At 50.7% G+C, this 15,713-nt stretch overlaps 1 protein-coding gene across 1 annotated transcript in view; it reads right to left on the reverse strand.

Moving 5' to 3' along the window:
* DAG1 (dystroglycan 1 (dystrophin-associated glycoprotein 1)) overlaps window positions 1-14,384 on the reverse strand; it is a gene marked incomplete at its 3' end in the record, with an annotated part of 16,509 nt that extends 2,125 nt beyond the window's left edge. Inside the window, 2 exon segments of the mRNA XM_008947540.1 lie at window positions 1-256; window positions 14,103-14,384. The exon segment at window positions 1-256 is cut by the window's left edge and continues 1,778 nt beyond it. Coding sequence (XP_008945788.1) covers window positions 1-256; window positions 14,103-14,384 — 538 coding nt within the window.
* Between the last annotated feature and the right edge of the window lie 1,329 nt (window positions 14,385-15,713).

Genomic DNA, 15,713 nt, shown 5'->3' on the forward strand with positions numbered 1-15,713 from the left:
CGAATGGCGCTGCGTCACCCGTGTCTTGGGTGGCTCCTCGCACTGACTGAGGCTCATTGTGGTCTTCTTGGTGCACCTCAACGGAGAAGACGTTGGCGGTCTGCGGCACGTAGCTCCCATTCGGGAAGGGCTGCAGCGTGGTCACCGAGATGTAGTGGACGCCCTTGTCCGTGTCAAGGGGCAGCCCTTCCAGGGAGCTGCTCTCCGCATTCCAGTGTAACCAAGAAGGCAAGGAGTCCTTCCCAGCTTCGGAGATCTACCGAACAAAAAAAAAAAAAAGAGAAGGTGGTGCTTTTAGAAGTACAGCATTAGGACAGATTCTAGCAGTGATAACACCTAACCTGAAGGATTAAAGAAAAAAATCTGAAGCACAACTCCTCAATTGGGTAAGGAATGTCCTTGCCAGAGTGGGACAGCCCGTGTCTCCTCTACAGGGTGGTAAGGACAAGCTCTGCGGGGTGTGCTGGTCCCAAAGGGCTTAGGGAGCCATGGGAAGTCAAAGTCCTGCAAAGGTCCCTCACCTGCAGGCACTGGCTCTCTGGTATTGCTGTGCAGCTGCTAAGCACAAGTGATTAATCTTCTCCAAGGGCAGAAGGGGCATTTAAGTCATAGGGACAGCTATGAAGCTGAGAGTGAAGTTACACTACACAGCAGAGCCGACCCAACAACTGCCCTCTTGCAGAATCATAGAATCATTTCGGTTGGAAGAGACCTTTCAGATCACCAAGTCCAACTGTTCCCCCAGCACTGCCAGAGCACCACTAGCCCATGTCCCTCAGCACCACATCTCCACAGCTTTGAAATCCCTTCAGGGATCGGGACTCCACCACTGCCCTAAAACCCTCCAGGGAAGAAATATTTCCAGCCTAAACGTCTCCTGGCACATCTTGAGGCTCTTTCTCCTTGTCGCTTGTTCCTTGGGAGAAGAGACTGACCCCCACCTCGCCCTAACCTCCTTTCAAGGAGTTGTACAGAGCAAGAAGGTCTCCTTGCTGACTCAGCCTGATCACCTGGTTGTCCTGTATGTGCCACGTGATGGCACTCAAGATGATCTTCTCCATTAACTTGCTCAGCATCACGGCCAGACTGACAGGTCTGTAGTTCCTCCAATCCTCCTTCCAGCCCTTCTTGGAGATGGGTGTCATATTTGCTCACCTCCAGCCTACTGAGACCTCCCTGGTTAGCCAGGACCACTGATAAATGATGGAAGGTGGCTTGGTGACCTCTTCCCACTCCTTCCTCTCCCATCCCTGCTGTCTCACTCCTTTCTTCACCTGAACATGCCCTGCAAACGCATTGCTCCAGCAGCTCAGGGGAACACAGGTTTTCTCTGTTAACTTTCAGCTTCGTCCAGCAGCCAGGCTAAGCTGGAGGGGCCAGAAGGTGGCAAACTATGGCTTGGAGTCCCCTGCTTGGCTGGAGCACACCAGCAAAGCCTCAGAGCCACACAGCAGCTTAAAACACAGCATGTCCTCCTGCACTGCCAGAGGAATGGTGAGCTGGGGATGAAGGAGGGGAGCAAACCCAACATCTGGTCAGTCCAGCACCGTGCTGGCAGGCAGGGACACAGTGCATGGGCTGGGACATCAAAGAGGACAATGTGCCAGCCTGGCTTTGTACTCAGAGTTAGCTTAAAATGAGGGATTTGACTTTCAGAGAACAACTTGCCTTTGCAAACAACAGACGGCTTTTGCCCAGACTGCAGGCACCTCTTGCCCAGACCGCAGGCACCTCAGCACTTCCATGCAGTATTTACTACCTCTTTCAGGTCAACAGCAACACTTTTTTTTTTTTAACAGGACTTGTGGCACAGATTAGTGAAGCCTGGTCAAGAGCACAAGCCTCCCCTTCAAACCGTGTGGCCCAAGATCTGGAGCAATGTATGTAATGGAGGGATTTCCATACACTCCAGAGGAGCAGGCTGGTGGTGACCTCAGACTGCTTCCCAGTTTATCCACCTGTGCCTTGGTGAGCCCACCCACCTCTTCCAACTTCAGGTCTCCTTCCCAGCCAGCCCAGGTTCAGCCCCTGCAGATCTGCTTGGTTCTTTTCCTCATGCAGGGATGACCCTGGTTCTCTCCGAATCTGACACCCTGCCAAGGTGCCCCCTGCCCCATGCAGGGAGAAGTCACACACATCAGAGCCCCAGGGGCTCCTGCCTCCTGCCCTAGGCTCTAGCTGAGGGTGGATGCAAGCCTCCCTATCTCAGGAGCTGACATCCCTTTGTCTGCAGTACACTTTGTCCACTCACTAATCATGAGGCTCAGTGGAGCCATTTTGGCTACTTGGTGAAAGGGATGACGCTGCCATCTTGGTGGGCTGTGACATTTCCTGGGGCTGTAGGTAGCCCAGTGCGAGTAACTTCAATTCCACCACCTCCCACACTTGGAGGCATTTGGAAAATGCCCTGGCTGGGCTTTCCAGAGCTCACCACAGGCATCTCCCCAGTACACTCAGAGTAAGCAGGGTGTTTTGGGCCCCACAGAAACACATTCAGCAGGCTGGTCGAGGCTCAGGGCTCACTGCAGTCCAGTGCAGAGGTCCAGCTCTTCTCCTGAAAAGGTGCTTTGGTTACTCTGCAATTCTGTAAAGCTCATATATATTTCATAATTTATCCAAATGCAAAGCTGGGCGAGGAGCTTGGCAAGGCAACCTGCCTGGCAGGAGAGCCCCCCCATTCAGCAGCGGGTGCAGAGATGGGGCTGGACTCGCCAGACCTGCCCAGCCAGAGGTCCTGCTCGGGAAAGCCCTGGGGATGGGCAAGGATGGACATCTTTTGGTCAGAGCAGCTTTTGTGCAAGGGCTGCAGAGCATGTCGGCCACAACCACACAGGCAACACCCTCATTCCTCTCCTCTGCAAGGATCAACCCCACTTTTTGCCAGCCTGGACAAGCCAGAGAGCACATCAGGAAATACTGGGTACAGTTTATAGAGCAGAGTTTAAAGTTAGCACAGCTTTGAGTTAACTCCTCAGCTGCAATATCCCGGAGCAGGAAATTCAGATTCCTGCCGACACCAGCTGGAGGAAGCTGCCCCAGCGGCCCTACACCCTGATGTGTTCCACCCAAACTGAGGCGCTGGGATGTGGACACCCTTCCACTCAGCCTTGCTGTTTACCCATGTGTCTGGCAGAAAATGGTGGGTTTGGCAGGGCTGCTGCCTGCACTCACACCCCCACCACAGCAGGAACAGGAGTTGTTTTGACCCCATCATCCAGCCCAAAGGAAAAGCAGCCCTTCACCTGAGGTGGGCCCAGGGAGCTGAGCCTCCCTCCTGTGGGAACAAAGGAGCAAACTGTCCTTCCTTGGCATCTCTCCTGCCAAGAGAGAACAAAGGCTGGATCTGCCTCTGACCAGCCCAAAGCAGGGCTGACCTGCACTTGTGTTACTTTAAAAAAAAAAAACAAAACACAAACAAAACCCTAAAGGGTAATTTCATCATACCCTCCAAAAACAGAGATACCAGGACAGTGCCTGGTGCAATCCAGCATTTACATTAGCAGGAGCTGGATGGAGCCGCTCTTTATCCCCTCATGCCAAAATTAGCCATTGACATGCCCGCTGAGGAGGAGGAGGAGGAGGGGCAGGGCTGGGCACAAGTTAGGAACAGAAACAGAAGGAGCCAGGACAAAGCTGCAGCGTTACCCAGGCTTACACAATCAAGAAGAGTAAAAACTTTTACAGTGAGTGGTGCAATGTGTAATTTCAGGTTACGCTTGAAACAAATCTTACCCTTCCCCGCACTCTGCAAAAGCCCTTAATTACTGTATCACACCCTCCATGCAGAGCTTTCCTTCGAGCCAGGGTTTTTCTGCTGCTCCCTCCTCCTCCCCAGGCATGACACATGACCTGAGGAGAAGACCTACAACAAGCACTACTTTTAATCTCATGTCACGAGGGGATTCTCTCATTAATCATGCGCGTTCCTATGTTTGATGGCCAAACTCACTTGGGAATGGCGGCCAACCCCACACGCAAAAAGGACAGTGAGAAGGGTACAGGCCACTCTGAATGTTTCTGCTTGGAAAACTACTTTGAACCTGTGGTTTAACGTGTGAACTCATGTTTTTAAGGGTCAGTGCTAGAAAATGAAACTGCGGCTAGGCAGATTCACACCTAAAACAAAGTTCTCCTGAAAAATAAAAACAGGCTAGGCATCACCTACTGGGACAAGTTGTTCTAGCAGGGATGTGACGGCTGCAAAACATTTATAAATCCACTTAAACTTGATTTAAAAAGAGCTGAGCTGTTTCAGCTGTGCACAACCTGCAAGGAGACATGGTCTGTTCCTAAGGGTACTGCAAGAGGTGACTAAGAAAATCAAATTGATGTGTATTATACCCATGAAGCCCCTGAAGATGCCTGCGTCTCCCCTGGGAAATCTTTGGGAAGGCTACAAGTCAGACGGTCGGTGCCACAGCTCTGCTCTAGACACAGCTACTGCCCTGGCAGCACAATTTATCTGTGTTTGCGTGGCAAAGGAAGAGCACAGCAAGATTAGCGTGGATAATCAAAGCAGTTATCAGGCTGAGTAAAACCACTTGTTCCTAAATGGACTAAGCAGCAGAGCCCTCGGTCACGGTCACCAAGAACTTCATGCTGGGGGGGAACCCTGGACTCTGTCCTAGCAAAGTTTCCTACAAATGCTGCCTCAAATGGTGCTTCTTAAGTAAATGCATAGTTAATGATTTGGGATCTCTAGTTTTCATTAAAAAGTCTCCCAGTTTTCTATGTAGGCAATAAATATCAGCCCTAAGCCCTGCCATTTCCCTCAAGGGGTCTGGCTTCAAAATAACTCTTTCGTTGCTCACGGAAAAAAAAAAAAGTCTGCCTTTGTTTTCCCATTATTTGAGATATTTGTAAATGAATGCTTATCGGCTCAAGATTACACAAGCCTGGCAGTGTACTGAAGACCATTAAAAAATTAGCCATATTTGGGATTTCAAATACATATAGTAGTCTGGCCGGGTTCGAAGACCTTGTTCACAAAGTCCTTTCAGATATACGTGGCCTGTTATTTTTAGGCTAGCCAAAAGCAGTCAGCTCATGAAAGGAGATAGCTCTGTTTGAGTTGGTTTCTTAAACTTAGATCTTAAAGCCCTGTAGCTAACAAGACAAAGATAAGCAAAGGAGCAGCAGGCAAAACTGCTGCCTCTGAGGGGATTCAGGCAAAGACCACATTCTTGCCTTCAGGGTGCCCTCTAATCCTCTAAGTATTTAGCCCCCCTCCCCCTCCCCCTCCCCCAGAAGAATCCTCCAAAAAGGAGTCAGCAAGTCCTTCTCCAGGAGACAGGTACCGCAGGATCCTGCCCCAAGTCTCCCTTTGGCACACCACTATGAAATCCTCCCAGATAGCTGGAGGTATTTGATGGCAGCTGCCCAGTCTCTGCTGCTAGTTCCAGAGACTCACTCTGCTCCTTCCTGTACCCTTTCAAATCAGTCCTTAAAAAAAGCCCTGACTGCTTTTGGGCAAGGGTGAGCAAGGATACTGCAGCAGCACTGCCGGATCTCCCACTGCCCCTTCCCCTCCCCCTCCCTGTGTCCAGCTGTTGCCGAGACACCCCGCGCCAGGAATTTCACTCCAAGTATAATTACCGGTGACAGTTTACTGTGCGACAGAATTCCCTTCTGGCTTGTTCCTTCAGCGTCACCCCAATGCATATGGCCAGGAATGAAAAAGACCCTGAACTGTGCTCAGCCGCCTGACCTAACCAGCGTTAAACCAAGTCTGCAGCGCTCGGGCTTCTGCAAGCAATGAACCAGAAGGCAGGTGAAGCAAATGGAAATTCAAATGCAATTCAAATACAAATCTAACCGCAGAGAAAGAGTCAAATCTAAGCTGTTTGCCTAAGCCCCGGCTTCATCTTAACCCCTTGCTAATGCAGTGGGCACCAGGCAGTTTTGGCAGCAGAAGCAACAGGCAGCCTCGGCACCAAATCACATACGTAAGCAGGCAGATTTTGGGCTGCCTTGACTTGCAAATGCCAACAAGTGGTGGTAGAGGCATCAGTTTCAGATCTGCCCCAGCACTGCTGGAACTGTGGGCACTGATGTTGGCACAGCTGACCTGGACTCAGGAGAAGCGCTGAGAATGTGGGGCCTGTGGGCTCTGTGTCAGAGGATGGAGTCCTCATTTTGGGAGGCAGGCTCTGCCCATGGGTCCATTGGGTGCATTCCTCTTCTTCACTGAGGCAAAGATGGAGCCAGAAGCTGCTGAATGAGGTGAGGGAACACGATGGCTTGAAGCAGGAGCTGGACAACCCTCAGACCACAATGGCCATGAATCTTTGGCCCCAAGGAACAGCCCTGACAGGGAGGCTTGCCTGCCTGCAACCAGAGGATGACACAAGAAGCAGCCTCCAATCTAACATACTCCTTCCTTTCCTCAGACACATCAGAACTGCAAACTAGGACATCAGAAGGGTCTTGCCTAGAAACACAAGGCCCAGAAAACAGAGGTGAAAGGAGGATGAGAACTTCTTGGAGCCTTCTGCTCGCTGAGCACAGCTACAGTGCTGCGCTATGGGAAAGCTCAGTCTGAAGAAAGGAAAGTGACATTTACTGAGCCCAGAAAGCAGGGAGGAATCACAGCCTGAGTGCTTCCCCACAGAGGAGACTGTGATACCTGCCAGAGCTTCAGGGCATCCTCAGCACACGGCGTTCTTCTGAGCTGCTGCATGCCTTGGACAGGCACAAGAACTCATGGACAAACACAAACTGCTCCAGAACCTTCCATGCAGATGCATCTGTCCCTGCAAGCCTAAAAAACACGGAGCAGAACTTCACCGTCTCTCAGAAATACGTCAGCCTCGGTGACCTGAGTCTTCATTACCAGCAGGAGCTCACCACCTCTGTTCAGAGACTGAAAGCTGTATGGGAACAGCTGGTAACTGGTGCTTCCTTTGTGCACAGGGTAGGTCAGGATGGTTAAACTCACACTGCAGTACAGCTGGTCCCAGCAAGAGCCCTGCAGAGCTCTACAGGCATGTCTCTGTGCACTGAAGCTGTTGCCTTAGAAGAACCAAAGCTTTCAGCTCAGAAAGTGGAGTTAAGGGACAGCAAGGCTGTATTGTAGCTCCTGGCCTTCAACTTCCGACTTCACCTCTTGAAGGACCGGGCCACAGAGCTACTCGAAGCAGCTGCTCTGCTTTTACGTGCTGGTGAAAACCCAAATGAGAATCATAGAATCACTATGGTTGGAAAGGACCTCTAGGATCAAGTCCAACCTTCATCCCAACATTTCCCTAACCACTAGACCATAGCCTCAAGTGCTATATCTACTCATTTTTTTAATACCTCCAGGGATGGTGACTTCACCACCTCCCTGGCCAGCCTGTTCCAATGATTAACCACTCTCTCAGGGAAGAAATTCTCCCTAATATCCAATCAAAACCTCCCCTGGTGCAACTTGAGGCTATTTCCTCTCGTCCTGTCATTGGTAATTTGGGAGAAGAGACCAACACCAGCCTCACCACAACCTCCTTTTAGGTAGTTGTAGAAAGCAATAAGGTTATTGCTCAGTCTCCTCTTCTCCAGACTAAACAACCCCAGTTCCCCCAGCCGCTCCTCATAAGGCATGTTTTCCAGCCCTCTCACCAGCCCCGTTGCCCTTCTCTGGACCCGCCCCAGCACCTCAATGTCCTTCATATCCTTGGTGCCCAAAATTGGACACAGGACTCGAGGTGCGGTCTCGTGAGTGCCAAGTCCAGGGGCACGGGCACCTCCCTACTCCTGCTGGTCACACCGTTTCTGACAGAGGCCAGGATGCCATTGTCCTTCTTGGCCACCTGGGCACACTGCTGGCTCCTGCTCAGTTGGCTGGCCACCCACACTCCCACGCCCCTTTCTGCCAGGCAGCTTTCCAGTCTGCGTGTGCTGCTCACCTCCCGTAGCCACAGCCTGCCCAAGGAGCTCTGCTTTGTCTCACTGACTTCTTCCTGACCAGTAAAACGGCTTTGGAACAGTGCAGGCCGGGCGACTACGCCCAGCTCAGGCCACCCTCACATACTCCTACCATGACGGCTTCCTTTCCAGATGCGCCTCTGTGCTTTGCTGTAAGGACACTATTCAGCCTCCCACTCTGCCTGGGCAAGGGAACACAACAGCTGTTTCACTGGGAGGTCACCACAAAACATTGAGTGTCCCAAGAAATCCTCCTTTCATTGGGCCATGCAAGCAGCTTGGAAAGATTTGTTTGCCCTTATTGTTGGAGCGGGAAGGCGCAGCCCGCCCGCGCCAGGGCTGGGGTCAGCACGGGCTGCCCACGCCTGCTTTCTCCCTTGTTTGAAGCTTTTCCTGCCCCCCAAACAAGTTAGAGAAAAAAAGTTTGGCCGGGCTCTTCTGTCAGTGCAACGTTTTATAAGTGAAAGGCCAAAGGGAAGCAAAAATACCACCCGGCAGAGATGCCAAATGCTGGAGGATTGGAGGTGCCGCCACGCAGCTAGCCAGCCCTGGCAATTTATTCCAGCCATCAGCAGATTGCTGGGAAGCTGACATTGGGAAGCACAGCAAGGAAAGGCCAGCAGGGTCCCTGGATCTTCGGTCAGCTCCTCCGCAGGATTCTCCTTACCATCGCATTCCTCAATCTCCCTGGATGCTCAGAGCAACGACTCGTAGGAGCAGGACAAAACAAGGAACTTCCCAGCCCGTCTGAAAAGCCAGTTTATAATTAGATTGAGTCACATTTTCCACTCCTCCAAATTCAGAGCTTGTTACTACGCGCGCACAGAAAATGTCAAATTCCCCGACTCGGTCTCGCTGCAGGAAAAAGATAAGCGGCCCCCTCGGCCCCCCAGCAGTAATCTTATCAGCTCATCTTATCGCCAGGATCGCAGCATGGCAGCTAAGCAAAGCCCTGCCCAAGTTGTCCCTTGCCTGGACCTGTTCCAGGCACTGCCACTGATACCCACGTGCTCCCTGTAAATAGCAGCTGTTGCTGCACCTTCAGCTCAGCCCAAGAATACCAGAGACCCTGAGGATGAGGCAAAGTTCAAATGCTCTGACACAGAAAACCTCTGAATATACCCAACTCGATGACACAGCCCTTCAGGAGTGCTCTTTGCTTGCCTTCCTCCTTTGAGAAATGCCACTTTAATAAAATTCACATTCAGTTAAGACTCTTTGAAATAAGGATCATTGCAAGAGCGGGGAAAAAAATTAGTAAAGTAAGTCAGTATTTTTGAGTTTTTCTTCCCTGAAAAGGAAGTGTGTGCTGGCATTGCAGGCTGGCTGCCAACATCCAGCCCTTTGCTCCGGGCTCAGAGCAGGGCTGAGGTGCAGCACAGCCGTGGCAGCAGGTACTTGATGTCAGGACTCCTGCAACGCAGCCTCCACAGATCCTGTTTATAAAACAAGGTCCCTGAAGTCTGAGGAGAGTAAACCTGTTCAATAAAAGCCACTTCAACAGACAGCAAATAGAAGAACGATTGGAAAATCAGGCCCCTGCTTGGAAAGCAAGTCTCCTTTTTGCCCAGATTAGTGTCCAACGGTCCGATAACCCCCAAACCCGCAGCACGGCTGCCCCACATAAGTCAGCTACGTGGGTTAATTCACTTCTTCTAATCACTGTGCCACCAGCTATGTTTGCACACAGCAACAGCTTCTTGGGGCCCCTGCTGCGTGTTTTATCTGTCTTCCCGAGAAAGCCCTCGGTAAGACTTCGTACTTCAGAACTGTAAATAATCAGAAGCCAAGACACAGCCAGGAACAGTAAGACTTAGCCGGGCTCCACTGAGAGTTTCTCCTCAGCATTGGTCAAGGAACCTGCAGCAGATCTACCATGTGAGTTCCATCCCATACCTCCTGCTACCAGCACAAAGGGAGGTCAGCAGCTTTACGTTATCTTCAAGGCAGACACAGCAAATCACCTGCCTGCCCAGGGACGTGCCTTGGGAAGCAGCACACACTGGGAGCTTCTCTCCTCCCACCATACTTTATAGACTCACCTTTACACAAAAGCCATTACATTGCACGTCTTTATGTACTGTGAGCATAAACATTTAGGATACCGAAGGGCTCAAATACCTTGTGAGAACCCTTGTATTGATTAGAAGGGACTGGATTTGTCCCTGCATCCCATGAGACACAAGCAGGTGTTGCCACAACAATGCCACTTCATGACTGTATTTAAGACTCAGACCCAGGTGCAGTGCCTGGTGTTTCCAGAGAGGCGTTTGCAGCCCAGATGTCCCCTGTTCACTTCACCCAGCCTTCAGAAACACCACTGCAGCCTCTAGCACACTCCTCAGAGTCAGAAAGCTCTTCTCACCAACTTGGAGATACCAGATGCTTCCTACAGCAGTTCCCATGCCAAGTCAGCTCAACGTCCTGCATGCAGGATGAAGGTCATCACCACGTAACTGTCCTCTCCTTTGTGGGGTGGTTCTTTTATGGGCCATGGCCAGTGTCAGCTCTCCCGGTGTGTGGCAGGGTATCACCACTGGTGGGAGGAGTGGAGAGCTACACGTTACGCAACAGTCACCATCCCAAACACTGACAGAGGTGCCATCGGCACCAGTGTCACTGTCCTCACCCAACAGACAGCAATGGGAGGCTCAGATTTTCACAACACAAAAATGAGACCACCTTAGAAAGGGGTCTAGCAGACCTCATGGAGACCAAGCTCAGCACTGCAAAATCAATGACGATGCACCTCTTCTGGGACCTCAACAACTGGATACAGAAAAACCTATAAGACCTGGATATTTCAGCTGATGGCAAGATGTCCGAGACAAATGAAAGGAGACATGGAAAAGCAAACAATTGTATCAAACAAGGTTATTTATAGAAAAGGATGTTTTGATGCCTTTACAAGAGGCTCTGGTAAAATTTCCTCTGGAGTATTTTGTATCGCTGCGGTCACACAAACGTACGAAAAACGAACTCAAGCTGGGAGAGGTGCAGAACACAGCTGCAAAGATGAGGAGAGAAAAAGAGAAGAAGAAAGTTTATTTCATGAAAAAGACTAAAGAGGCTGGCTTGCTTAACCTAATAAAATCAAGACAGAGGAATATGCCTGTAACTTATAAATACATAAAGGAAGTAAACGTTATGAAGGTAGAACTGATTTAGGGTAAAGGGCAGCACATATAAATATTTCTAGCCATCTCTAAATTTAGGCTAGAAACTGCATTTTTAATCAGAGCAGCCAAATTCTGGAGCAGCTTCAAACGGAAGTGGCAGGAACGGGAAACCCACCTGGTCTTTGGCCCGGGTGTGATCTGTTCAACAACAGGACACAGCTGGGAGCTAACAGGTCAGGTTCCGCACAGTCTTTGGTGGGAATGGGGTGAGATCGTCAGACCAGTGACGACAGATCGTGGTGAGGGTACCAGCACTGGCACCCATGGTTATCCTGCTCCCACCCAGCATTGGCCAGGAGCTGGGAGGAACCTGCACACCCTCATTCTACCTGCTGTGTTCTATGCAGATTTTGGATGTTTTAATCCAACTCCTGCAGAAACGCCAAGGTTTTGGTGTCAAATGTAGTGGGAAGGGTGACAAGCTGCCGTTGACCCTTTTGGGAAGGTGCAACAAAGAGCTTTCATTTCCAAGACACGTTCAGACCCCAGGAGAGCAATCTCGAAGTGAGAAGCTTTGCTGTGGCAAAGAAGCTAGAGGACAACACCTGCACTGACCAAAAATTCAACAGCTGAAACACCTGCAATCTACCTAGAGCTGCCCTTCCGAGGACACCTTGATGCCTGACCCAGGCCGAGGAGGAGCCTGGTCACACACAGAGCTCGCAGATCGGTGCGGGAGAACGTGCCTGCAAGGCACTCCTCCACCACGCTGCAGATGCCTGCCGTTGTTTCCATCCCACAGCCAAGTTTGCAGAGAAAAGTATTTCGTCTACAGCCAGTTGGAATTTGCTAACAAGCAGGGAGAGGATCTGAGAAGCACTTTCATGGCAATCCCCACCATGATACAAACTGAGCTTAGAAATAATCATCAGGAATCATCTAGATAAGAAGCAGTCACACCTTCTTCAGGCTCTGGATGGGAAGCTCCTGGGAATTTTTTTTTTTTTTTTTAAATGAAGTAATCAATTTATTCAAAATTTAAGAGGACTACGTGCAGGCAACCACATCTTATCATAAACTCTGACCCACTGTTTCATTTCAAAGGGCACAGCCTTATTCTTTCTGATTAGGGTTTAAGTACACCAATTAGAAAAATCCAGAAATATTATGCTTTTACTGCTCTGCCTGAGAAATGCAAGGCAGCCTGAGAAAACAACCAGGACAACTTGCCCTGAAACTTTCTGGTAAAACAAAAACACACACCAGCACCCAAAACTGCCTATGCAGTTCCCACTGGCCAGGAATCAAATCCCTGTAGCAAAGGTCAGCTGTTCTCTGCAAAGAAGAGACCTTCCAGATAACAAGCAAGGCTGCTAACAGTGCCCTGGAGCCTCCTGCACTTTTAAAATCAATTTCAAGGTGAACAGATGCAACACACACTCGGGCAAGCCCATGGCCAAGCATGAAAATCGCTCCCAGCATTTGCTGAACTACACACAACGAGCAACTGTTGGGTCCTGCTCCAGCCCAGTCCATTTGAGGCTCCTCAGGTATCTCTTGGTGGCAGCAAACATGCCCAAACACCAGTGTGGCAGAGATATTGTTTGAAGCTGTCTGGGGGAGTGGAAAAAAAATCCAACACTCAGGATTTACCTGCAGCTAGTGGAGCTATCAAAGATGAGTTTTATGCCAGGAAAAGAAAGCTGCACTGTTATACAAACACTGAAAATTATTCTTGCTGTCAAGTAGACAACACCAGAACAAGGCACTCCGACAAAGAATCCCAAACCGAAGTTATCATTTCTCTAACACGAGATCTTGGGCTCAACACACCCATCTGGCCTCCTGCAGACCTGTGCCACACAGAAGCCCCGTGCTCAGAAAGCAGGCTGTGGTTAAAGCTGGGCAGGCACCACTGCATCCCGGCCGAGCCGGTCTCCTCAGCTGCACTCAAGTCACAGCCTTGGCTTTGAAACAAGTTGTCCCCTTCTCTGACTCCTCTCGCCGGGGGCTCACCCACTACCTTCCTCCTCTCCATCTGACCGTCTGTCGAGAACAGATGCATTCCCCACATTTTCTGCCCACCACTGGCACATCGCGCTCCTGGCACCCTCGCCAGAGCCGGTGAGATCACGTAGCTGGACTGAGATAGTTACGTGACAAGACACAAGGCGAAACCAAACCTGACTTCAAGGAGAAGTGGAGATGTCAGACTTTCTTCCGACTTGCTCTCCATCTCCCTCTGATCTTCTGAGACACATCAGAAGGTTGTCTTGTTATAAGGTTTTCTAAAAATGGAGTTTTAAAACTATTTTTCAGTTTTGCTTTCCGAAAAAAAACTCCCAGATTGGAAGGCATTTCTGTTTTTCTTTTAAAACCAGAATTTTCTGAACTCTCCACGATGCAAGCAAGCAGATGCTAAGAGGACAACATCTCAGCACCTTCTCAGGAAATGACTAAAGATGAGCAAGCGTGTGTTTGGCAGTGTGCCTACCCTCCTCTGTGCTATTCTGACACTTTCTTGCCCTCGGGACCAATTCCACAGCTCAGTTTTGAGCTGAGGTGTCTGCAGCGCCAGCAGCAATGAAGGTAAGTCAGATAAATGCTGCCATCTTTCCCAAGAGGCCCCTGGGATGAGGTCAGGAGAGACTGTGTCAAAGGCAGCCCAGAGCCCTGCTGGCACAACAAGGTCCATTTGTCTAGCAATGTTTTGTTACCACAGTGAAACAACTCCCCGAGCAGCGGTCCTAGGGAATCTGTGGCTCCCCAGATCCCGAGGTGACATCTCCTCATGAATGTGCCCATCGTTCCAGGGGCTGAGTATCTCAGTTTAAATACAACCAACCAACCTGATCAGTCATCCCTGAGAAGCCTCCTCTCTCCATTATAGAAGAAAGGAACCTTGCAATAAGGCAAAGAAAAAGCTTTAATTATTTATTATTTTTAAAAAACCCAAACCAACAACTGCTCCCCTTAGCCCCTACAAAACCTTCAGGCTGCTTCGCAGCAACCTCCATGACCCGGCTCAACTCCTGCAACAATATAACTGAAAACAAGCCTCAGGGGGACGGCGTTTCTCACCTGGACAATTTCTCCATTGGAAACGATTAAATCTGTGGGGATGGAGACTCTGAAGAAGCGTCCCACCACCGCAGAGCTGTCCGGTATGCCCACCACAGCTGGCACAGTCTCCCGGAGGTCCGAGAGCATGGAGTGCATGGAGGCCTCCAGCTGGTTTTCCCAGTCCCGAACCACTTCTGCCGGCTCACTGGGCCAGTGGCAGTGAGCAGAGGCTGCCAGCAGCAGCATGGGGAGCCAAGTCCTCCCCAGGAGAGGGGCTTGCAATAGGCATCCAACAGTCATTCTTCCTGGCGGCCTCAGCGCTCCGGCCACAAAGGGGCTGGCAGGGAATCTGCAGGCACCGTGGCGCAGGCAGGATCCGCCAGTCCTTCACAGCAGCCTCATCCTAGGAGTCCTGGCAACCTGGGGAGACAGGAAACCCAAGCAGCACATTAACTCCGACATCGCAGACAGGCAGGTAACACGCACAGACCTGCCCATGATGGACCGAGGGCTTCCCGCTACGCTGCCCTCTTTGCTCCAGCTTTGGGGTGTAGCTGCAAGAGCTACCACTGCTGTTCGAGAGCAGGAGCTCCTCAGCTCCTCTGCTGACACGCAGTATCTCTAGAGAAACAAGAGCCTCCTGCTTTTCCACGCACACAACCGCATTTCTGCTGCTCTGAAGCTGCAGCATCCTGAGAAAGCCACAGGTAGGGAGACAGGGCAGACAGAGCCAAAGCTGAGACAGAGCACCATGGTAATAGGTGACCTTTCAAGGCTGGGGCACCAGTGGTTTCAGTGCCAGTTACCCAGTATGAAGGTCCCAAGAAACCTTTGTGACTTCAGAGCTGCCACCTTGACAGCTTGATGCACAAGAACTGCTTCTGCTCCTCTGACCCATGACCCTGGCTTTCAATCCAGGTCTCCTCTCATTGCCAGCTTTTCAGTATTAGCGTGTTTAGGCTTGGCCAAGCAGTTGCTGCTCAGCCCCCAGGAGCACACAGAACTGGGCTCCCTCAGGCCAAGCGCTCTCCTGGTTTGAACCAATTCCTTTTTTCCAGGCCAAGAGAGAAGCAGCTCCAAATTCCCAGAGTACACTCAAGCACTTCCAACCACTGGCTCACAGTCTTGTGAGCACAGCTCTGATTTATTTTAGCCTGTCCCAGCTGCCTTGTGTGATTCACACCAGGCTGTCCCAAGAGACCCTGGACCCTTCCCCTGGTGAGAAGAGAAATCCTGCTGCTACTTGCCCTTGCAGAGCTCCGGGGGCAGCAGGACCAACAGATCCACTGTGTTGCAGCCATGCAAGCGTGTATTGTCCACCAGAGGCTTGCAGAAGGAGCCAGAGGGCCTGTCTATGCAGGCAACCAAGCTCAAGGCTACCACGCCATGCTCTAGGAATAACAGAGTCATAGAATTGTTTTGGTTGGGAAAGACCTTTAAGATTATTAACCATTAACCCAGCTCTGCCAAGTCACCAATAAACCGTGTCACTCAGCACCACACCTACACATATTCTAAATTACTCCAGGAATGGGGACTCCATCACTGCCCTGGGCAGCCTCTTCCAGGGGTTGACAACACTTTCAGGGAAGAAATTCCTCCTAGTGTCCAAGCTAAACCTCCCTTGAG

The sequence above is a fragment of the Merops nubicus genome, unplaced genomic scaffold, assembly GCF_000691845.1.
Source record: "Merops nubicus isolate BGI_N331 unplaced genomic scaffold, ASM69184v1 scaffold1939, whole genome shotgun sequence".
Classification (NCBI taxonomy): Eukaryota; Metazoa; Chordata; class Aves; order Coraciiformes; family Meropidae; genus Merops; species Merops nubicus.